Source organism: Mytilus californianus, unplaced genomic scaffold (genome assembly GCF_021869535.1).
Source record: "Mytilus californianus isolate M0D057914Y unplaced genomic scaffold, xbMytCali1.0.p SCAF_4, whole genome shotgun sequence".
Lineage (NCBI taxonomy): Eukaryota > Metazoa > Mollusca > Bivalvia > Mytilida > Mytilidae > Mytilus > Mytilus californianus.
In genome coordinates, this window is record NW_026262690.1 from 16,323,519 (window position 1) to 16,349,251 (window position 25,733).

Genomic DNA, 25,733 nt, shown 5'->3' on the forward strand with positions numbered 1-25,733 from the left:
TGCATAAGATACATTTTATCATATTTTGTAACTTAAAATAACTTTTGAAAAAGTTAAAATGGTGTTCCTTGTTTTGTAACGATTTGAAACGGAAATTTTCAACAGCCTTTCCGAGTAAAACTTACTATTATTATCACTGGTAATGTTGTAAGGCAACGGAGTTCTAGCTCTGGATATCAAGTTCACTGGTGGCATATGTGATTTCCTTGCAAGTGCAAGTACAATTAATTCATAAAAGCCAAACTAAGAGGGTCACTGTTTCAGTATATATCTTCTATATTGAAAAAAAAAAAACATTCTACAGGCTTGTCATGCTTGAACTGGGTCCCCGTTTTAGAAAAAAATCTGGTAGTTGCAATCAGAACACCTATAATCAACAGTTAATGAATCGGACGAAAATCCATTCATATTGTAAAAGAGAGGCGAAAGTTACCAGAGGGACATTCAAATTCACAAGTCGAAAATAAACTGACAACGCCATGGCTAGAAAAGAAAATGACCAACAGACAAACAATAGTACACTAAAATAAACATAGAAAACTAATGACTGAGCAACACGAACTCCACCAAAAACTGAGGCCGATCTCAGGTGCTCTGGAAGGGTAAGCAAATCCTGCTCCACATGTGGCACCTGTTGTGTTGCTCATGGTAGTACAAACACGGTAATAAGTCTAATTCGGTAGGTCACATCCGAAAAAAAGGTGGACGGAATTGTTGTAACGATATTAGGAACATATTCGTTATCATCTGTGCAACGGATATCCCATAGCGGTCAACCAACTGGTGATGGCGTTCGTAAAACTTACGAAGGGATGATTTCATCTTCACCACTTGGAACTCTTATTTTAATAGCTTCCTTGTAAACAGCAACCCTCTTTCGAGGAAATCATAATAGGAAATTCATACCCTGGAATATCGTATCAACTGGGAGATATATACTCCGTATGCAGGCGCTGCTGGAATGTTGTTACATAGAAATGGAAAGTTTACAATTGGGAAGCTGAATTCATCTTTTTTATCGTAAAGTTTTGTTTTCAACGGACCCTCATTGACAAGTTTTAAATGTAAGTCAAGATATGAGGCAATCTTAACTGTATCTGTTGTATCCTTTATCTCAAATTCGTTGGTATAGATGCGTTCAAGACAGTATACACAAATATATTTATTCTACTACGTCAGATAACCTTGAAACTGGTGTCATCAGTGAATTAAAATCAGCAAAGTAATAGATAACTAATGATACTTTCAGTGATGTTCATTATGAACTGTGAATGAGTTTGAATATTTAAAATTTATAATTCATTATGTTAATTTATTCTGCGTTATTATGCAATGTAGACTTACATACATGTACTGGACTCGCATGCATATACAAGACTCTAAACCTGTGATATCCTATGAACAAATCTAGTTGAAGGTATGTGTTTGGTTTTTATTTTAATTTGATTGCATTCAACAAAAATAATTCACTTTAAATAAAACGTCAGAAATTATTTTCTCAAACAATAAAGGATTCATATCTTCTTAAAATGGAAACATGGTGTTATGAATATAGACAAGATGCAAACGATACCAAAGGAACATTAAAACTCATAAGTCGAAAATAAACTGAGAACACCATGGCTTAAAAAGAAAAAAGACTAACAGACAAATAACAGTACACAAAACAAAACATAGAAAACTAAGGACTGAGCAACACGATCCCACCAAAAACTTGGGGTGATCTCAGGTGCTCCGGAAGGGTATAGCTGCGTAAATACTTACACACTTTAGATTTTATCCATGCAATAAAATGAAAACCAAATACAGTCGTATTTATATAATATCATCACGTTTTAATGCATTATTTATGGACTTATCCTGACATTTCATCGAAGCACAATTTGATAAGTTGAAACTTAATTTTGTCAGCAAATTTGGTCCTTGATTATTTGATCGTCTCCATAATTTAGAAAACCTGCAGCTCTCGTTATATTATCGTTTTATTAGTACTCAAAGCAACTAGAAGATAATATCGCGAAAGTGCCTAGACATGATAACAAATATGTTGATTTCTATAATTCTCTTCATGTCGTTCAAGAAGATTATTCATTATCAGATTTATATATAGAAAAATCAAACTTGACATGGTTCCGTTTTAAAAGTGCATGAACAGTTTTGATTGATAAAAAAGACGTAAAACCGATTTGACATGTGTGTTTAACAAGTAAAAAGTTGTTTGTCTTTTCGTCGTTCTATTTTTGCCGTTGAGTTGTTTGTTTTTCTTCAACCTTTGGATTTTGATTGCCCCCTTGGTACCGTCTGTTTTCGAACTACATTTTTTTTTACCTCCTTGTATCGTCTGTCTTCAAACTACGTTTTTTGCTCCTACCCCCTTTTGGTATCTTTTGTCTTCGAACTACGTTTTTTATTGCCCCCTTGGTATCGTATGTCTCTTTTGGTCTTATTATTTTCTTTTTTTAATATTGTTTGTGAGTTTTCATTATAGATATATTACATTTCCCTTTTCAACCCTTTTTTTGTCATTCCAAGATATGGTGATGAATGACTCTAAATAGATGGTTTTCAACTTTACTTTCCCAACATTTTAGAAGATTATCACAAAATGTATGTGTTCACTTAGATTTATTTAACCATTTTGTTGTTGTTTCTGATTTTCCTTCATGTTATTGGCATTGCAATATATACAAGTGTAATATTGTAACTGATTTTTATACTAGCGTTCGTGTATTTTTTGTAAATCTTCGAAGTTTCCAATGCTTGCAAATTAAGCATTCTTGTTGATCAATGTTGAATAATATACTTACAGTGTTTTAATTTTGCAAACATGTTTAGAGGTGTATTAATGCGTCGAAAATTTTAATATTTGACGGAAAAAGCTGCATTTAAATAGAACTGACTGTGTTTTTTTTACTTATATAAATGGTGAGCTAATTCTAACTGGTAAACAATAACAAATTTTGAGTGTAAACAATGAAAAAAGTTGATGCCTTTTAGATATCCAATGCTCCGAAAAGGAAAGGGAATATCCGGAATAAGATATTTTTTCTGCATTTGGTTTTGTAAAAATGTTTCGTACCATATGAGTATTTGAACCATACGCGTATGGTTATGACTATATGCGTATACTCGTATGATTATTAACGGGCAGGACCATATGAGTATTTAGACCATATCTGTTTTTTTCGAACAATTCTAACTTCCTTATCAGAAACACACAGCTCATTCTCTGATAAAAAAACGGCACAAGTTACTATCTGAATTCCTTTATCTTTTACATATTGTCTTAATTTTGATGTATCTGTTATTTTGCATTTGCTAGAGTCAATTTATTTCGCCTTTTTGTTGTTTTCTTGGTGTTTAAATAACTATTCCAGCAACAAAATTTCTTTTTATTTCTGCTTAATTTCATTTATTTGAAGTTTCTTGCTCCTATTCATACAATCTTATGATCATTGTAAGATCGCACGAATAGGAGCAACAGCACATGAACAAATGATATCAAATCAATGAGAAAGATCTAAGAATTTATAATCTTATAAAAAAACCAATTTAAAGTCGGACCATATTAGTATATACAAAGATGACCATGAACATACACGTATGGCCCAAGTACTCATATTGTCCGGACCATAAACACTCATTCAGAGCTTAACCTTTGAAAATTCTGTTCCGAAAGCACACATATTGTAAAGAATTTTCCATTTTTTAAGAATTCAAGAGGAAATATTTATCATCAATGTTGTATACTACGTCTAAATCCATCACCAAATTAACACGAAGATGTACCATTATAATGAATTGATTGATTTATTGATTGGTGTTTAACACCACTGTCAGTAATATTGTGCTATTTCGTGGCCGTCTGTTTTTACTGGCGAAAGGAAGCCATAGCTATTATATTGAAACAATCGGGTCGGATGAAAGGGGTAATCATATTGAAGAAACTTAATATCTTGATTACGGTATTTGTTTTATTTTTGATTTTTACAGAAGTCGTTATCAATGAGATAGCAATCTTACATTAGATAGTTGAGTAAATAGAAACAATCGTCAAACATCATTCGTATGATTTAGAATACGTATATTTAATTAATTCAGTAATCCGTTATATCGAAATTTAAGTAGTCGCATAACATTTACTAAGCACACTTAACAGAATACATTAAATACATTAACATTGATTAATAAACTGAAAGTTCATATATCAGGATAGTATTTGGGATAAAGTGTTCTTGCCTGATTTTGATGATCCGAAAAGATTCAGCAACTATTAAATTTAAAGTAGTTTTGTGTAATTGTATCTGTCATGCGGTGAGCTATATGAAACAACATCAAAGTTCAACATTTCATGACTAAATTGCTGTTGTTCATAACACCACAAACAAGTAAAACTCTGAAATGGCCTATATCTGTACTCGACTGTGCTGATGTTTACTCGACCAGTCTGAATTGGTCTGAAATTTACTTAATATTACTCGACTGTAGTCTGAACCATACTTAACAGTCTGAACTTGTACTGGACCTTTACTCGAATAGTACTTAATCATTTTATACGTGTCTGAACCATACTCGACATAGTCTTAACCATTCTCGACCAAGTCTGAACCATGCCCGACCTAGTCTGAACCATACTCGACCTAGTCTGAACCATACTCGAAATTAAAGACATGGCATACAAGAAGCACTTTAATGTTAAAGTTTAATTACCTCAGTACAAGTGTGTTTTACAGGTAAAAAGAAAACATTTTTTTTTAAACTGGTGTATCAATTATCTAGTGAATTCAAAAGGCCTTGTGATTTAAGTTTTACAGGATGTTGTTTAATTTGTAATGGATGTTATTTAAAATTTATTACTCTCTGACCAGATGTGATCTTTTTAATGAGTGTGCCCCAAGCAGGAGGTATTCCTTAATAGTTTACCCTTAATCAGAAGAACAATTTTAGTCATTTCTTTAATTTTTCATCCCTTTTTGATATATATATATATAAATAAACAAGTCTAAATTGAAAACAACGTTCAAACCTATGATTGCGTTGGATAAAAACCGCAATTCTTATATGTGTGCATGCAAAAACAAATTTCTTGTTAGAGGGGTCTAAATACAGCACAAACAACATTTTCCAAAAGACCAAAAAAGTGAAAAAGTATATTTTAACAAAACGCATTTGACTAACAGGTCGAACAAAAAATGTTCTTAAACCCTGCTGACTGCCATTGGCGATTGCCAAATAAACGGATCACAAGGTGTAATAAATGGATCTTAATTAAAAATTTAATACCAAACAGAAAACAATAAACTTGCGGCAAAGATGGTAAACCGCGAACAAAGGTGCAAAGATTTTTGTACACCATATCCGGATTTCGACAATTAATGTCTCTTCAGTGATGTTAGGAATTGAAACAGTATTTGGAAGGCCATGTAATTTACCTCAATTTAGGATAGACTCTCGAATTTTGAGGAGTCAAATTAGGATGAACGGATCATATAAACCCGAAGGCAAATATAATACAAGCCCAAACGAAAAAATATAAACAAGTCTAAATTGAAAACAACGTTCAAACCTATGATTGCGTTGGATAAAAACCGCAATTTGTATACGTGTGCATGCAAAAACAAATTTCTTGTTAGAGGGGTCTAAATACAGCACAAACAACATTTTCCAAAAGACCAAAAAAGTGAAAAAGTATATTTTAACAAAACGCATTTGACTAGCAGGTCGAACAACAAATGTTCTTAAACCCTGCTGACTGCCATTGGCGATTGCCAAATAAACGGATCACAAGATGTAACAAAATAGACCTTATTATTAATTTATTACCAAACAGAAAACAATAAACTTGCGGAAAAGATGGTATACCGCAAACATGAGGTGCAAAAATTTGTACACCATATCCGGATTTCTATATATCCCAAATTATAATAAGAATAGATGTATTTCTGATAAAAGGTTAAACAATTTCAGTGATTTTGTTGGCGGTTGTTACCTAAGTTAAACGATAGTTATATAACTATTGTATGAAACCTATATAGTTTTTATTTAAGAATGAAGGAAAATTAAGTTTTGTTTAAAGAAAAAACATGCCTAACAAGAAGCACCTAAATAAGGTTTTATTACCCTCGTTACAGGTGTGGTTTTCAGGGAAAAAATTCCTTTTTTTTAACAAGACTCAGACTTTTAAATTAGATAATTTAACTATCTCGATTTGATAAATCTGATAATCATGTAAGGATGTTTTTTATTCCTTTTCGATATATATATACATATATATATATATAAATATTTTCCAAAAGACCAAATGAGTGAAAAAGTATATTTTAACAAAACGCATTTGACTAGCAGGTCGAACAACAAATGTTCTTAAACCCTGCTGACTGCCATTGGCGATTGCCAAATAAACGGATCACAAGATGTAACAAAATAGATCTTATTATTAATTTATTACCAAACAGAAAACAATAAACTTGCGGAAAAGATGGTATACCGCAAACATGAGGTGCAAAAATTTGTACACCATATCCGGATTTCGACAATGAATGTCTCTTCAGTGATGTTAGGAATCGAAACGGTATTTGGAAGGCCATATAACTTACCTCAATTTAGGATAGACTCTTAAATTTTGAAAGAGTCAAAATAGGATGAACGGATCATATAAACCCGAAGGCAAATATAATACAAGCCAAACTTTGGGCTTGTATGATATGCCTCATGTTTGCGGTATACCATCTTTTCCGCAAGTTTATTGTTTTCGACCTGCTAGTCAAATGCGTTTTGTTAAAATATACTTTTTCACTCATTTGGTCTTTTGGAAAATGTTGTTTGTGCTGTATTTAGACCCCTCTACCAAGAAATTTGTTTTGCATGCACACGTATAAAAATTGCGATTTTTATCCAACGCAATCATAGGTTTGAACGTTGTTTTCAATTTGGACTTGTTTATATATATAAATATATATATAAACGCCTAAAAAGTGTACAAAACAACACCAATAAAAAAAAAATTGTAATTATCTATAAATATTTCGGATAACAGATATCCTTCATCAGTATGATTATGATGTAAAATGAATAATATGTTTTGTACACTTTTTTGGCGTTTATATAATTTATTTATTGTGTACATGTATCGTTACTCGTAACGATCCAGCGCCCTCGTAAGAAAGATCGTTGACTTATATCTAGATGTTTTATATATAAATATATGTATATATCTCAAATTGTAATAAGAATAGATATATTTCGACTATAAGGTTAAACAATTTCAGTGATTGTGTTGGCTGTTGTTACCTCAGTTAAAAGATAGTTATACAACTATTGTATAAACCCCTAAAACATAGAAAGTTTTTATTTAGGAATTTAGGTGAATTGAGTTTTGTTAAAAAAAACACATGACAAAGAAGATGCACCTATATAAGGTTTAAGTACCCTCAGTACAGGTATGTTTTTCGGGAAAGAGAAAACTTTTTTTAACAAGACTCAGACTTCAAAATTAGATAATTTGACTATCTCAATTTTATAAATCGGATAATCATGTAAGGATGTAAAAATCTGTTTTTATATATCTTTACTTTATTGTGGCTGTTGTCATGTCTGTTAAAAAGAAAGTAATTTTAACAGTTAAAAAAAGTAGAGGTTATTCGGTAAAGTATGGTTCAGACTGGTCGAGTTTTGTTCAAACCTTTGGTCGAGTATGGTTCAGACTGAAAAAAATAGATCGAAAACTGGTCAAGTATTAGTCGAGTACAGGTCGAGAATGGGTTAAGACTGTTTCAGACTGGTCGAGTAATAGTTCAGACTTTTTTCAATGACAAAGATAAGAGTCAAGTACAAATCGGTACAGTCGAGTATGGTTAAGATTGTGGTCGAGTAATATCGAGTACAATTCAGACCAATTCAGACTGGTCTAGTAAAAATCAGTACAGTCGAGTACAGATATAGGCCATTTCAGACTTTTACTGGTTTGTAGTGTAACTAAACCACTTGTTTTATGACTTTATGTTGTTTTTTTTAATTTTGTTAGCGTCTCATTTTGTCTTTATTTTGTTAAAATCAGACTCTGTTAGGATACATCGTTGCTCCTTCGGATAATGTAAAATCAGAATATGTTAGTATACATCGTTGCTGATTGGGATAACGCAAAACTATTGTTCTAGGAGTGTTAAAGAATATTTACTTACTTTATTAAAAATCTTTCAATTTTATTATGACTTTTGTTGGTTTAATGGCTTCAGTATGTCAGGCATCTGGTTTGAATAAATCTATTTAGTTTTTAACTTTCATTAAATTGCTCAGAGATCATTAATTATAAGACAAATTTTAGAACCACTTGAACTCTTGTTTTGAATGAATTCTAAATAACACCACAGAAGACCTTAATTCCTTACAGAATCGGTATATAAGAATAAGATCGTCGACTAAAGCCCAGAAATAAATTCATGTGAAATTCACCTCAAACGAGCTTTTACGTGAAACTCACGTGAATTTCAAATGAATCTCACGTCAATTTTTTTTTCATATTAATTTCACGTGAACTTTACCAAAAAAGTTGGTATTCTTCAAGATTTGAATTAGATTTAAAAATTAAGATGTTATCTTGTAATTTCACATGAAAAAAAAATCCTACAATTTTTTACGTAAAAGTCACTTGAGTTTCACATGAATTTACGTGAGTTTAAATAATTTCATGTGAGTTTCACGTATAAGCTCATTTGAGGTTAAATTCGTATGAATTTCACGTGAGATGCACGTGATTTCCCTGTGTACTTGAGACAACCCCAGGAAATACTGCTTCATTGGATAGCCGAACAAACTGCTTATCAAGGCTTTTAAGGAATGACACCACTAATTCATAGCCCCTTGCTTTCTATGTTAAATTCTGCAACTTCAGGCATTCATAGCTATTTTGTATTCAGTTTAAATAAAGTGATAGTCATTTCATGTCAGAACTGTACCTTATCAACATATATTTAATTGCATATTAAAGCGCACAGGTTCCCGGAAGTATGGTAGAACAAAAAACCAGGTACTTCTGATCTGAGCAGCATATGCCCTCCTATCTTAATTTCATATATTTTTTAATTATTCACAAGAAACTTTAAACAAGGTTTCTACAGTGATCCAAGGGGCCGCGTGCTCTAAGTAGTCGAACTACTGTATCACTAGCCAGTCACCACGGCGGTTGTGAATTCGAATCCCGCACGGGGCATGTGCACTCGAGTCCAATATCTTAATTGACTAGGATTGTTAGCTTTCCTACCGAAGGTCGGTGGTTCTCTCCGGGCACTCCGGCTTCCTGCACAAAAAGAAACAACTGACCGCCACAATAGCAAAAATGTGTTGAAAGTGGCGTTAAACACCAATCAATCAATCAACCAATCTACAGTGATCCCAAGTCCTTAAGCTTTCATTTGATACCAAAATTACTCAAATATTTTACTTATTGACAAAGTTACAGTTACATTGTATGCGCAAGAACAATTTTGTTTAAAATATGTACTTCTTTCTTGTATGTTCTTTATGACCGGGCCGAATTAGTGGTTCTATTTTAACCTTATTCGACGACATCAAACTCCTTCACAACACACGTATGCTGTGCTATGTTTTGTTTGTTTTTTTCTAAATATCACCCATGTGTCAAGATTATTCTTTATCATATGTTGTTTTATCAATGTAATTAGAAATAAGAAGATATGGTATGAGTGCCAATGAGACAACTCTTCATCTAAGTCACAATATTTAAAAATTAAACAATTATTGGTCAAATAACGGCCTTCAACACGGAGCCTTGGCTCACACCGAACAGCAAGCTATAAAGGGCCCCAAAATGACTAGTGTCAAACAATTCAAACAGGAAAACCAACGGTCTAATCTATTTAAAAAACGAGAAATACTTAAGAACCACATCAACAAACGACAACCACTGAAACAGGTTCCTTACTTAGTACAGATGCAAACAAATGCAGCGGTTTAAACGTTATAACAGGCGCAAACCTTCCTCCTAACCTGAAATAGTAGTGTTACACTACAACAGAAAGACACACTATAAAATATCAATTGAAATGGCTTAACTCTTTCAAAAAGACATATTAACAAAAACAAGTAAACATACACTGAACGAATACATTTGATCTATGACTACATATAAATACAATATCAAATAAAAAAGGAGGATGTAAACAATGTCAAAAAGACAACTATAACCTTGGACAATCATTATTTTGGATTGGAGAAGAAAGTCAAAAATGTGTGATATTACTTGTCAGTTTTTTCGTGTTTTGAAAATAAAATATGTTTAAAGTATTTGTATCAATATTTTTTTTTTATTTCAATTATTTTTAGACAATTTTCTCTGCTGAAAACAAACGATTTTACATATGCATTCCTTTTAGCTGTGTAAGCCGTATAAAAAATTTAGAATATAAATGGAATTCCCAAATTAACTCTTTGAAGTGAAGCAAGAAGTAATTGTTTATGTTGATAGTGCTCTGTCAGGCTCTCAGCTATGTGTTATTTATATAAGAGTGCTCATTCACGCTGTCAGCTATGTGTTATTTATATAAGAGTACTCTATCACGCTGTCAGCTATGTGTTACTTATATAAGAGTGATCTATCATGCTCTCAGCTATGTGTTATTTATATGAGAGTTCTCTATCACGCTCTCAGGTATGTGTTATCTATATAGGAGGGCTCTATCAGGCTCTCAGCTATGTGTTATTTATATATACAAGAGTGCTCTATCACACTCTTTGCTATATGTTATTTATATAAGAGTACTCTATCCTGTTCTCAACTATGTGTTATTTATATAAGGGTGTTTTATCACGCCTTCAGCTATGTGTCAATCAAGAATTCCAAACTGAAAAAGTACCAGATCATAAAGTTTACACTGTAAACAAACAACGTAGAAGAGACAGTGAGTTTATCGGGTTTTTTTTTTTAGGACGGATTGCTTAACATCTTTGCCAGATGTAATTTATAATTGTTGATTTTGACTGCAATGCACAGATGTAGCTAGGACGTCATCTAACAAACTTTTCCGCTCAAAACAGAGATTAAGACAGCCATGAGCTTACAGTGGGTGAAACTTTTGCTATTGCTTCATGTTAAAGGTCTCACTCTGAGTTTGAGACGAAGAACAGCAATACAAACGTCGACCGATGGTTTTTTCATGTCCTATTAGTGATTTGTATTTTGAACGGATTTGTTAACGTTTGTTTTGTCGTCAAATCTTATCAAAATATGGTGGCGAGTTGTTTTTCGTTAGTGTTTTCCTGGTCTTATCAAGTGACATGTAAACCATGTGATTAACTGTGGACTGAGGATGAATAGCGCTGTTATGACTATGAATACTACAAAATGATGGAACATATCCGTGGTCATCTGTAACACAGAGCAGTCGATTTCACTATGTACATTACGTTCTACGGTGACATTGGCAAGGATACTTTTTTTTGTTATTAAAAATCATTAAATTACAGTATTTATAGTCATTTATGTATTTCGTTTCTATCATGTCTCCGTTTTGTCATGGATTGATTAGAGTAAACTCCTTAAGAAGAGATAAAGATAAAGAAACCGTTCCAATTAGTATTTTCGCCTATTCAAAGGACAAGGTAAATCACAACAAAATTAAGCCAAAGGAGAGCTTTATGTTCATGTTACTTTTCTTTGAATTTTTTATTTATTTCAGCACTTGATTTTCTACTAAATGCAAGTCGACGTATTTTGATGACATAGGAAAAGGTTTTATCACTGAATTACAGAGATGGCATCTAGATCGTTTTACTTGGCAGACTATATTATATTTGCCATTACCATCGTGCTCTCAGTCGGAATTGGTCTCTTTCATGCATTTGTCGGTGGGAAACAAAAAACAACATCCGAGTTTCATCTTGGAAACCGTAGAATGGCCATCATACCGGTTGCCATTTCATTAATAGTGTCGTTTGAATCATCAATCATGATGCTTGGATTTCCTGCAGAATCATACGTATTTGGGATTCAGAATATTATGGCAGATTTTGGATGGTTTGTTGCTAATCTGCTTTCAATTAAAATAATGATACCATTGATACATCCTTTGAAGATTACTAGTGCATATGAGGTAAGGTATATTTTGATTAGTACTTATCGTATAGATTTTCATTTCTTCTATTCACTTTGTTATATCAAGTCACGGACATATCACTAAGCCTACATATACTAAGTCTTGTGAAATATCTCGACAAATATATTAGCAAGCAATAGTTTTTTTTTAAAATTTTTTAACAAGTAAGGAGATGTGTAATGTTTGCTAAAGAGACAACTATCCAACAGAAACTAACGGACATGTATGATAACACCTATTGGTCACCACAAGACCTTAAACCCTTAGTAAAATACAAACCGTATATTAAGCGTTATGGCTTGCCGTTCGGTGTGAGCCAATGCCCCGTGTTGAAGGTCGTAGTTTGACCTATACTGTACACCAACTTATTTTCGCGACTTTCGCGAGTAGAAGAATAACGCGAATATAAATCGTCGCGAATATGTAAAACTTGGATCTTTCCTTATTAAACTACATTAAGTAAATTAGAAAATCGCGAAATTAAGTAGCCGCGAAGTGGATTAGAAAGGGTTAAACGCGAAATAAAGTATCCGTGAAAATAAGTTGATTTACAGTAATTGTTTTCTTTTTACACATTGTGACTTGGATGGAGAGTTGTCTCATTAGCACTCATACCACATCTTCTTATTTCTATTTATATAAAAGGCATAATTAAATAAATTCTAACGAGAAAACCGACGACCCGATGTATGAAAAAACAATACATGAAACCAATATAACATGGAGCAACCGCCGACATAAACTTAATTACAGGCTCCCGACTTGGGACAGGTACATTAAGAATGTTGCGGGATTAAACATGTTTGTGAGCACTTTACTATCCCCATACCTGGAAAATTGATATATAAAAGCTCAACATAAAAACAAACAGTAAAAATCAGTTAAAAAGGGATTAACTCATCAGATCGGCATGAAGGACAAAAATACCAAATAAAAATTGAAGATAAAAAGTACCGGTAAATGTACAGAAAGATTAAAAGCTTGTTCAAAGCCCATTACAATACCTTAAAAGGCATGTTTTCACTACAGTAACAATTGTTACATATCCAACGGATCTAGTATAAAAACTTTATAAACAGCGTAACATTGTACAATGTCAAAATATAAATATTGATTGAATGTAGAACCATAAAAGAGACAGTAAAGATACCAATGGAGGCAATCAAAAATCATATGTAAAATTGTAAAACAAAAAAAAAAACATTTCTTTACCCTTTGATAAATTCCCTTCAAAATATTGTAGAACAGGATATTCAAACGCTACAACTTGAAGAATTTAGTTTTTCTGTTTAGTTAATCCAGAATTATACACATTTCAGCTTTAAGTGTTTGACCCTGTTCAGTAGCGACATTGTCATTGCAACTCCGTCTTGTTAAATCGTATCTTAACAAAACTTAGTATATTGTTATATCCTAATATACAATTCTGATTGTTGGTAGTATATTCAAGTTGATTGAACTTACCAGGAACATGTGTCTTTGAGCTTCGGAAATATTGGCCCTGTCCAGTAACTAACTTGACAACATTACTCCTCTTTCATGCTTTGACCTGTTCAGCTTCTACATTGCCATTAATTACAACTCATCAAAGATGGTTCATCATATTTATATAAAACTTAGTATATTGTTAGGGAATGATACGCACATATACATATATGTAGGATGTACATTCATCTGAGACAAATTCTATCAAAACACTAGGACAACTTCTTTGATTCCCTGTATTTTAGTAACTAGCATACTCAAACGTCAATCAAGTATCCGATGTTATCCACATATAAGTTAGTAATTCTAAATAATAAAAGATAAGTGTTTGTCATTTCTTTATTGTATTATATATAATTATAAACGTTTAATGATAATCATAACTTTCATTCAATTATGTTTGCTTCCAGTACTTGGAATTACGATTTAATTCCCATGCTGTGCGAATACTTGGTACAGTTCTTGGAATGCTGAATTATGTAAGTTATACGTCACAGTTAAATGTCTGTAAAAATTAACGAGGACATTTTCATAGAACCGTCTTTTTGTAGACATTAAACTGGTACTAGAAGAGTAAAAAAAGGAAAACATCTAATTGCAAACACTGAGCTCAGAATCAAATGATGCTTTATTTCGTCGACCTTTTAAATTTGAAATCATTATACGACGCCATAACTTTAAGAATATTACTTAAATATTTCTTGATATTTTGTATTTCCGTGCATGTTGTGGAAATTTGAAAAAAAAAGATTTCCAAAAAGTTCTTGGCTATGTAGATCGACTTAATACCAAAAATTAAAAAAAGGTTTAAATGTAGCGTCTTTGTTTGAATAATGGTTACAATGTAAGGAGAAAAATTCTATTTTTTTGGATACGGTATTTGTAAAACGGACCTGAAATTTTAGAATGAATTGATTCCAAACCCTCTCCACCTAATTTTAAATGTTAAATGAAGATCTTTTTAGTGGTTCAAAAGACAAATAAATTCGACAAACTGAATTAAAACTAAAAATTCTTTTTATGATAAAAGTGTGTCTGGATCATTATGTGTGAAGAACGAAATGCTATAGTCATTGTAATTTCGTTAAACTCACTTTGTGATTAAGGTTTAAGTTACTACTGAAATATATTTACTGCTTAGATGTTTTATATCTTGGGTTTAAGTAGTTTAGTTGTGATAATAATAATTACTACTAGAACACAACCGCGACATCGCAGGTCCGTGAATGAATTAAAGTACCTACACCTTATGTTTAGCCTATATTTTTAGTATTCGTATTGTCATTTGATAAAGTCATGCTGATTACAAGGTGCACAGTATTCTCTGCTTTCAAAATCGTTCTGTTTGAACCCGTCCTGGTTTCTTATTACAACCGGAAACTACTTGTATATATATTTTTTGTTCAATGATCGAATTCAGTAGTGTCAATCCCTGTATAATGACGTAGATCAGGTGTGACAATGAACCGTGAATATAGCAGATCCCAGATTCACCGTTTAGTGGTGCGCCTGTGATAGGCGGAACCGATCTAGATTAGGTAACAGGTAACAAGTAACATGTGACATATACTATTGGTATCGGTATCGGTATCGAATTCGACCCGGAACATGTTAATTATTGATAATATTAATTATGTGGAAAACAAAAGGGCCTGGAATGGTTTATTTTTTAATTAACACCATTGCCCTATATTAGTTATATATAAAGTTGAAATCTTTGATTCGTCATTTATACGTCATGCAGGCTAAGAAATTGTACCTCGTTATTTAAGTAGTATAGATTTTACCTACATGTAACTTTTTTTATGTTTTTTTTCGAATTGTAAACAATGAAGCTAAAACAAAGAATTAATTAAACCTGAAGCTACAGACAAAATCACTCAATATGTTTGAAATTTAATTTGTAACTAAACAAAAATATGTTTAAAATTTCAAAGTGAAAAATAAGTTTAATTAAGTATTGAACATTATTGAATGAATGAATATTTTATTGCAGAAGCAAACATAATGCTATAGCAAATATAATATAATATATAATGACAATCATGACAGTAAACAGAGAACAACACAATAAAGGCATGGCAAGCACAGAACTACAACTGTTATGCAATTATAATTTGTAATCTTAACTTCCATACCGCATTAAGAAATTTACACAATCTTTCGGTTAAATTCTATGTGCTAGCTTGCAAAGGAAATACAAGCTTTCTATTATTTGGCCACGCACAATGATATTTAGGTAAAAACTGTAGCGTCAATGATCTAAAGGCAGGACACACTTATACAAAATGATAATCATTTCTATACTATTCATATAACAACATGTACATATACGATTTTATCTTGGAATATTGTCAAAGGACCAACTTCTATATTCAGTTAAAATGTCCACTACGTAGTTTAGTGAGTAAATTACTACTAAAATCATAATTTAAGTAATCCTCTAAACAAAAATGATTTTTTAATGTTCTATATAAACACAGTTTTTCACAATCGTTCAAAATAGCAAACCAGTTCTGGTAATACTAATCGTTTATACGATATTTTATACATTAAAACTATACATTAATGTTCTCTTCATCAATCCATACATAGTTTAGACCTAAACTGAATAGTAAATCGCGCACATTTGAAACCAAGTTTCTCTTACCATTTGAAGCATCAATGCGTAGGAGGTTATAAATATCATATACAATGTAAGGTTTATCATATATTTTATCCAACCAAACTTTATAATTCTATGTTTCCTTAAAATGAACGTAGGCAAATGACCAAGTTCACCACATAAAAAAGGCGATTGGTACATTTTATCAAGCTTTAATACAAAACAACAGAAACGATTATGAACGAATTCTATGTCATTGGCTCGATGATATCCCTAAATTTCCATTGAAATGTAGCAACATGCCTAGGTATACATATGAATTTACAATTTCTAGCTCCTGGTTGTCAAAGAAAAAACGGTTAATAACAGGTTGCCAATCATTTCTGAAAATGACTACTTTTGTCTTGTCAGTATTAACAGTTATATTCCACTTTTACAATAAAATGAAAGTTTTCTTATCAAGACCTGTAATTTTCGGCAGATTTTCCGAATAGGACGGTATCGTCTGCAAACAAAATTTAATAAATTAGACATCCATTGGTATTCAAAACACCGTTATCATTACCCATAGGAATATCCTGAACAATGTCATTCACTAAAATATAAATAAAAGAGGTAATAACGGTTCACCTTGTTTCACTCCCAAGAAAATTTTCAAAAGCCTCTTTAAATTCACCCTCGGTGCGAATTCGTAGACAAACAGATTCATGACTGCCTTTATGATTAAAACAAATTTCGTGCTGAAACAACTTTTTAAATCATTGTACCATAGAATTCTTCTGATTACCTTGTCGAATGCTTTACGAAAATCGACGAATGCACAATATAATTTTGATGTATGTTGTAGATTATTTGTTATAATACCATGTAGTACAAATATAGCGTCAACATTTGAGCGGCCAGGTCGAAATTAAAACTGGTTATCGATAAGTTTTCCTCATCCTCAGCCCAACTAAGTAATCGTTCGGTTGATATCGACGTAAACAGTTTTGATAAAACACTCACTAAGATGATAGGTCGATAAATATTCGGGTCTGTTAAGTCCCCATTTTTCGGAACAGCTATTACAATACGACCACGTATCCGAAAAAAGACCATTTTCAAACATGAAATTGAAATGAGTTTTAAAAATAGGAGCGAGGAAACTGTATTCGGTGACAACATTTCAGTGATAATGGAATCATTCCCAGCTAGACTTTCCAGATTTAAGTTTACCAATAGGACGTATAATTTCATCTTCCACAATTTCATTATCTAGAGAGTCTATTGTATTAGTGTCTAAAAATGAGTTATTTTCAATCAGATCAATGACTTCTTCACATATATCTGAAGGTGTCTCCCCCTAGCAATTGTTCAAAATGACGCAACAACAAATCACAATCAGCTAAAATTTTGATTTCTTTTGCAGCTTAACTGCAGACCAAAATTTTCGTGGGCTCATTTTAGCTATTTTGCAAAGTTCAAGTCCTTTGGCATGTTTGAAACTTGCTCGAGCTTCACGTTTAGCTTATTGTAACTATTCCGGGCTGAGATATGTAAATGTCGATTTGCATCTGTAGAATGACGTTGGTAGAAAGTGCAATATTAATTAAATTTGCGACGTTCAAGGGCACAATTTGCATTAAACCATTCGTTGCTTTGTTTTTTCACATCTTTAGAATTGTTCACCAATATGGTTTTCCCAAAAATTTTAAAAGCATTGTCATACAAAACACAACTTATTTCCCTTACAGCATCGTTGACATCGTCTGCGTTGGATAAGTTATTTACAAGCATCAAAAGTGATTCACCTGTTGTAAAAGAAGTTGATTATCATCGTGACACTTTTTTGAGTCCCACTTTATAATGTTATGTGTCCTTAAAAAAAGTTTTGTTTATACGAATTTCATTAAAAATCGGCGCATGGTCGGAAAAAGCGTTACATTGCTAAACGCTGAGGTATGCGATGCTATTGTAATTTTTTGGAAACACAAGAACATAGTCATTAACACTTTGACCTTTAGAAGAGCAAAAAATAAACTGTCCGTCGCCATTCGCAATCGTTAGGCCCGTATTGTAGCACATCTGTAGCAATTTTCGTCAAATACGTTTATAACTTTGTCCATAGAGCGCCTTTTATAAATACTGGGGATATCATCGGAATCAACACCATATATTAACCTGTCTAAATTATCAGTTTCTAAGATATCATACAATTCGCCTGTACGGCTGTGCAGACCACCATATACCTGAATAACTGAACCTTTGCTTTTATACTCAAGGACAATATTTTCAAAATATCATGGAAATCATGTTCACAAATTTGGTAAAAATTTGATTTCTCATGTAGAGTACAAGCAAAACAAATAAAAGTATATCAATTGAATTGAAAATAATTTATCAAGTTTAATAACAAATATACCATATTCAAACTTTTTTCTACAAATATACCATCAACTATATAATTTTTACAAAAAACAGCTATACCACCTTCTGATCTAATACCGATATTTTCTTTACGGTTAACACATGATATTTTGACACAACCTTCAATTTCTTTTAAATTTTTGTCTTTTATAGATATAAGAAGATGTGGTATGAGTGCCAATGAAACAACTCTCCATCCAAGTCAAAATTTATGAAAGTAAACCATTATAGGTCAAAGTACGGTCTTCAACACGGAGCCTTGGCTCACACCGAACAGCAAGCTATAAAGGGCTCCACAAATTACTAGTGTAAAACCATTCAAACGGGAAAACCGACGGTCTAATCTATATAAAAAAAGAGAAACGAGAAACACTTATGAACCACATCAACAAACGACAACTACTGAACATCATATTCCTGACTTAGGACAGGTGCAAACAATTGCAGCGGGTTCGAACTTTTTAATGGTACCGAACCTTCACCCTTATCTGAAACAATAGTGTAACATCGCAACATAGAAAGCTTTAACCAAAATTCACAAAGTAAAATGAATATCATAATTGTAAACAATTTTTAAAAAATTCATTGTCGTCATCACATGACTCTAGTCCATTTACATTCCAGGACAAACATTTCAAGCTTTGAGTTTGTTCTCTTGGTAACCTCTATGGTTGATTGTATTCGTTTCCACCAACATAAATTTTGTCTTTCACAAAATAGGCTTTAGCACCTTTATCACGCAATTCTTTCAAAAGAGGAAGCAATTCTTTCCTGTGGGTAGCTGTTGTGAAATGCTAAAATCGGAACCTTTCAGATTTTTTGCGTTTCTACGGCCGACTTAACGATGATCGTAACACTTGAACCTTGCTGATATAGGTCTGATTTTAAGACTTTTTTGACCAAGACGATGAGCATCTAAAACATGAATTCGTTCGGGATTGCAGTTTCAGTTTCGGGTATATTATAAAAGATTAAATTGTTACTCGTGGACTGCATATGGATATCCAAAATACTTTCTTTCTATTAACCACACTCGTTTTGTAAGTCCGAAACAGACGAAGTAAGCTTTTTATCTATTTTATTGACCTCATAACTACTAGATTTCATAGCTTTAGAAATATTGAAAAGTTAAAATTTCATATCCGCGAACTTCACTTTATGCCCGTCGTAATCATCGCTAATAAGTTGGGTGCATTTTTCTACATGTTCCAAACGTTCATCTAGAGAATTTGTGCCTTGCTCGAGACGAATAACTTTAATGTGTATTGTAGTTACTAGATTATTGAATGAGTTAAGTTTATTTGATTTAGACTCAAAGGAGAAGGTCCGGTAAGGGCTGATTTCGGCTTAAAATTCAAAGTACATCTGATGAAATATTTTTGACATATTTTAAACAATTAAGTGTCTACTTCAGTCGATTCAATTAGTTTATTTTAAGGATTTAAACTAATGTGGTCATAAAAGACGCTCAAATTCAAGCTTAAATATGAAAAATCTATCAAATATGCCATAAAACGTCACTTTTCAGATCGTTTTTGTCTAAAACGGAGGTGGCCGCATTCCTGTTCAGTCTGAACATTTTTATATGTTATGTTTTATCATAAAATACAACATATATTTAAATATTAAGACTGAACACAAGTGCAGCCACTTCCATTTGAGACAAAAACCATCTTAAAATTAGCACAAATGCTAAAATTATGAAAATGTCAGTATTTTTGCCTGAAATAATTATGCTAGTACCTAATGCATGTCAATTGTATTGTCCAAAAACAGCCCATATTTTGTAACAAAAGTATTCTTCTTTCCAGTAAATAGCTAAGTGTACATTTTTAGTAACTTTGTAAAAAAGCTATATTTTGGGGCCAAACGGGGGTCTTACCGGGTCTACTCCTTTGTCCATACCTGTGAACATTCATTCGATGTTATGAGTATGCTATGGGCGGTACATGTTGCATTGGAGGAGGATATACTCCAGTCGTCTGACTAAAACAAAACTGCTGTTGTTGTGGAAACGGAAACATTGGACCTTGTTGGTACATTAAGTGTGTACCAGTCTGTACTGCGACTGGTTCATTTTGTTGGTATTGGTATTGTTATTGTTTATATTTACATCCGTGTTTACTCTACCGGTACAATGTGGAACAGCTGATTTGTTTTCACCTGTATTAATGTCACCCGTATTGTTAGTATTATTGTTACATTTTGTTTAATTTATATTTTTACCCTTCTTCTTAGACTTCTTTTTTTGTAGGTTTTTTGCTTTCGGAATCATTAAGTAAACTTATGTTTTTACGTTTAGCACTTTGTTCAGGCATTATAAACTATTATTTCCAACAACAACAAAAAACACATAAGGTAGCGGGCAATCAAAAATACGTCTGTCACCTGCAATATTGTCACGAAGATAATCCAATTAAATTGGAGGTTTTAATAGCTCTGCTCTGTCATTATTTTAAAACGAACTTTTTCAACAGACGATTTTCAAAACGTGATGTCAACGAATAGAACTAATTTTTATTATAAATTTCGCTTTGCTTGTCTTACTAGAATTCTGTTTTTGCTATAATGTTTCCTCTAAATGAAAATTTCTTTACCCGCACCTTATTCAATTAAGAAATTTCTTTGCCCGCACCTTATTCAATTAAGAAAGTACTGAGTGTTATTTTATTTGTTTTTAGGCTTTGTACATGGGTATTGTACTGTTTGGACCAGCAATTGCATTAGAAGCGGGTTTGTTTACAATTAATGTTTATATTTACCTGTGGCTATAAATTATTCACACCACAATAAACGGAATACTTGGACATTTTATTAATAATCTTGTCATTTTGAAATACTTGATTGTTTCCTTGCCAACCTTGTGATATAAAATAATGAGGTATGGTATACTTGCCAGGAAGACAACTTTCTACCAGAGACAAAACGAAGAAGTTAGCAACTTACATACAGGCATCTGACTTGTTGAGGATTGGACATGCTTGATAACGCCCGAGCCCTTTACCTTACATGACGATTGTTTATGGCAATACTTGTTTAATCATTCACAATATATGACGACCATTTTATAGCAACACATGTTTAATCATTCACAATATATGACGGCCATTTTATAGCAACACATGTTGATTCATTCACAATATATGACGGCCATTTTACAGTAACACGTGTTTAATCATTCACATTATATGACGACCATTTTATAGCAACACATGTTTAATCATTCACAATATATGACGACCATTTTATAACAACACATGTTTATTCATGCACGATATATGACGACCATTTTATAGCAACATGTGTTTAGTCATTCACAATATATATATATATTTATAGCAACACTTGTTTAATCAGTCACCATATATGACGATCATTTTATAGCAACACATGTTTCATCATTCACAATATATGACGATCATTTTATAGCAATCCATGTTAAAACATTCACAATATATCACGACCATTTTATAGCAATACATGTAAGATTCCTTACAATACATGTACACCATTGTATTTCTACACTGAATTGGAGTTTTACATTTATCAGGTCTTTTACTTAGATACTTCCACATACATGTAGATTAATTCTTTGTATAGTTATAAGAATTAAGGTCAAGGATATAAATGATATAGTAACAAATATTCAAAGTTATTTAATAAGAATGCCGATGAATTCAGCTGTGTTATCAATGCGACAGTCTTGCTGTGGTTGAGAATGTACTATATTACATGAATAATGAAAAAATTTGTATAACTACTTCACAAGAGAAATATCAATAGCTACATAATGCTCCAGACGGAAGTGTACTACATTTTAACTTTCCTAATACTATTCTGTTTTATTTTTAGTAATGGGTTTCCCTCAGTTTGCTTCAATCATCATTGTTGCTATAGCTGCTGTTATATATACTTCAATGGTAAGTATCAAACATTTATGGATGTATATATACTTCTATGGTAAGTATTAAACAATTAATGATGTGTCATTTTATAAGTTAGATTCTAGCATAATATATACACTTGCGAAATGAGGGGAACGCTCGTAAATGAAATACTGATGTCCTTTAATATTTTTACCATGGCGTTGTCAGTTTCTTTTAGACTAATGAGTTTTAAATGTCTCCTTAGAATCTTCAGCATTGTTCTATAATTCCAACGGATAAAAATAAGAATTAGTAATGTTGTATTAATTTGGTTTTATGTTATCATTAAGTACAATTGTTTTTGTGTTGTGCTTCTTTCCTGCCTTCATCAGATAATCACCATCATTATATGGCCAAATGAAGCTGAAGCTGATAACAAGCGTCTGTTATGGACATGTTTTGTGTAATGTTGCAGCTTATTTGTTGTGTACCTTCTTTTTCTTGTTGATTATTTTTTTTTATGTATTTATTGTAACAATAGTTTATGAAAAAAGGTGAACGAGCCAGTCTGCACTTGACTGTAGCAGAAGAAATTTAAACATGTATACATAATTTGTATGACAGTGGTCAAAAGCTTATTTTTAGGGTCCAATTACACAAGATGATGATATTCTCCCTGCATTGTTCTGGTTCGAAAACTCTTTTGTTCATCTGCGATTTCTTTGTTATATTGGCCTCGTTTCTTTTAGTCTAAATTTGCATTTCTCTTAGAGCCATTGTGGTGCATAATTATAAAGAACTCTGCATTACCTTTAATTCAATAATTCATTTATTAATAAATAGTTGTGCCTCTCTGTAGTATTTCGATATTTTGTTGTAATTATTTTTAAATTTTTATAGAATAACTAATCGAAGAATTCAAATAGAGAAAAATATTCAACGAGTGACCGAACAACACATTAATTCACAAATGCGCGTAGCGCATGAGTTAATTATCAGTGTTGTTCGGTCACGAGTTGAATATTTTTCGATATTTGAATTCTTTGATTAGTTATTCTTTTTATTACATTGGCAAATGGCTTTTTTTAATGAAATTAATGTAGAAAATGTAAGGAACTATATCTTTTTTCTACGCATCCACAATTTGTTTTGATCCGACGTTATCGACGTCTTGACAACGCCTATTGTTGTATGACGTCAGAGAGTGAAATAACCACGTTTATTTCACATGTGAAATTATCGGTTTTTATTTGACTGGGAATTCAATGTAATTCAATGCTACCAATGTAATAAAATTATTTAGTTTGGTTATAAGTTACCTTGATGTGTGTTGTTTGAACCTTTTGTTGGTTTTTGTCATTCTCTTAACTATACCAGAAGTGAAACAAGTTTAACCTTTCCAAAAACGTAAAGAGTGCCTCGAAGTTTCATAAATTAACGCCAGCTTTTGTTTTTGTGAGTTAATTTGTTTTTAGAGAACTTTTATTTTCAGTATTTATCTTGTTTTCAGTTTCATTATAATCAATTATATGAAACAAAATGATAACTGATGATCTTGAAAAATTAAGGGGCTGCCAAAGAAAAATGTAACATTATATATTCAACCTGAAAAAATTGTTCATTAGACGAAGGAGGTTATATTCGGACCTTCTTAATTACTAGTACACTCACAAGCGATTCCGTTAAATACGACTGAATATGTATAAAATCTCTTCAAGGAGGTAAATATTTTTTTTCAGGTACATGTTATTGATGATCATGACTACATTATCACCTTACTTACTCAGCCAGAGTACCTCATAAATTGATGCTTTGTTTAAACCATCTTATGATGGTCACACCTACACCTTGACGTTGAACTGTTTTAGTGTGCCGTTTTAGTCCTGTAATTTCTAGATTTTATAATGTAATAGTTTAACAAAATTAATGACAAATAAATATTAAGCAAGGGCATCAGTGAACAGAGCTATCACTTTCGTATATTATATGTAATGACTGATGATATGATATCAACACCATACACAACATGCACATCATACGTAGGTAATCAAGGAATAAAAATAATCGTGTTATACAGATTAAAGCAAAGGAAATGCGTACTAATAACTGTACTAATTTTGACTATAAGCACTTATCCAACACTATGTGATTCTATTGCAAAATATTCATCAATCGCGTCTCGAATACTAATTATGAAACTAATATAATATCATTCTTATAACAATGAAGGGATGTAAATATATGCATGTGCTACACAAATGCATGTACATTAGAATGACATTATTTGAATGAAGGACATTGGGAGAATGGCAATAAAAACAGAAACCGAAAAATACAATATAACATACCATTGTTCTATAAGGGGTCATATTTAATTTCCTCTAATTTATAATTCAACAGTAGCTATTAAAATTGATTGTTCCCCCCCCCCCCCCCCCCCCCACAAAAAAAAAAGAAGAAAATAATCTATTATATTGTATAAGTTTAAGCCAATACGATTGTTCGTATGGGATCTTAATCTATTGAAAAGGAAACATATCTTTCATTTTATAGATGAAAATGACCAGTTATGTGAGTGTCATAGGATATCCAATTTGTTTCAGATAAATAGAAATGTTACTCCTAGCCAGCTTCTACTGATTCTAAAAAAGTTTCCATGTTAATGGAACTGAAAAAAAGGTTCTTTGAATAACCAATGATATCCTACTGAATTTGAACTAATTTAATGCATATCGTATAGCACATACAAACAAAATTATACAAGCCTTAAGGTCTGTGCTGCGATATTGATAAAACAATTTAAAAAGCATGCAAAAATGAAATGTATATGCATTCTTTTCAAAATGTGATAATAATAAAAGTCAACACTCTTTCTGTTCTAACGAAAGTAGAAAATTAAGATTAAACAAAAAAAGTAAAATAACAAAAATACCGAACTCCAAGGAAAATTCAAAACGGAAAGTCCCTTATCCGATGGCAAAATAAAGTTTAAAGCTCAAACACACCAAACGAAAGGAAAACAACTGTAATATTCCTGACTTGGCATTTCCTTATGAGGAAATGGTGGATAACACCTGGTTTAACAGCTAGCTAAACCTCTCAATTATATGACAGTCGCTTATAATTCCATTAAATTGTCAACAGTATGTGAGCAAAACACAGACATAATAAGTAAAAATGTCACAAATTGGGGTCCAGCAGTCAACATTGTGTTCTAATCTCAATCACTTTAAAAACAAACAGCTATGTAAACAAAGAAAA

The 25,733-nt window shown here is 32.1% G+C and overlaps 1 protein-coding gene across 1 annotated transcript in view; it reads left to right on the forward strand.

Moving 5' to 3' along the window:
• Nucleotides 1-11,768: 11,768 nt before the first annotated feature.
• The window catches only part of LOC127699240 (sodium-coupled monocarboxylate transporter 1-like), a 38,044-nt gene continuing 24,079 nt past the window's right edge, over nt 11,769-25,733 (forward strand). The window contains exons 1-4 of the mRNA XM_052202997.1: nt 11,769-12,107; nt 14,006-14,074; nt 21,288-21,339; nt 22,459-22,526. Of these exons, the coding sequence (XP_052058957.1) occupies nt 11,769-12,107; nt 14,006-14,074; nt 21,288-21,339; nt 22,459-22,526 (528 nt within the window). The remainder of the gene's footprint in view (nt 12,108-14,005; nt 14,075-21,287; nt 21,340-22,458; nt 22,527-25,733) is intronic.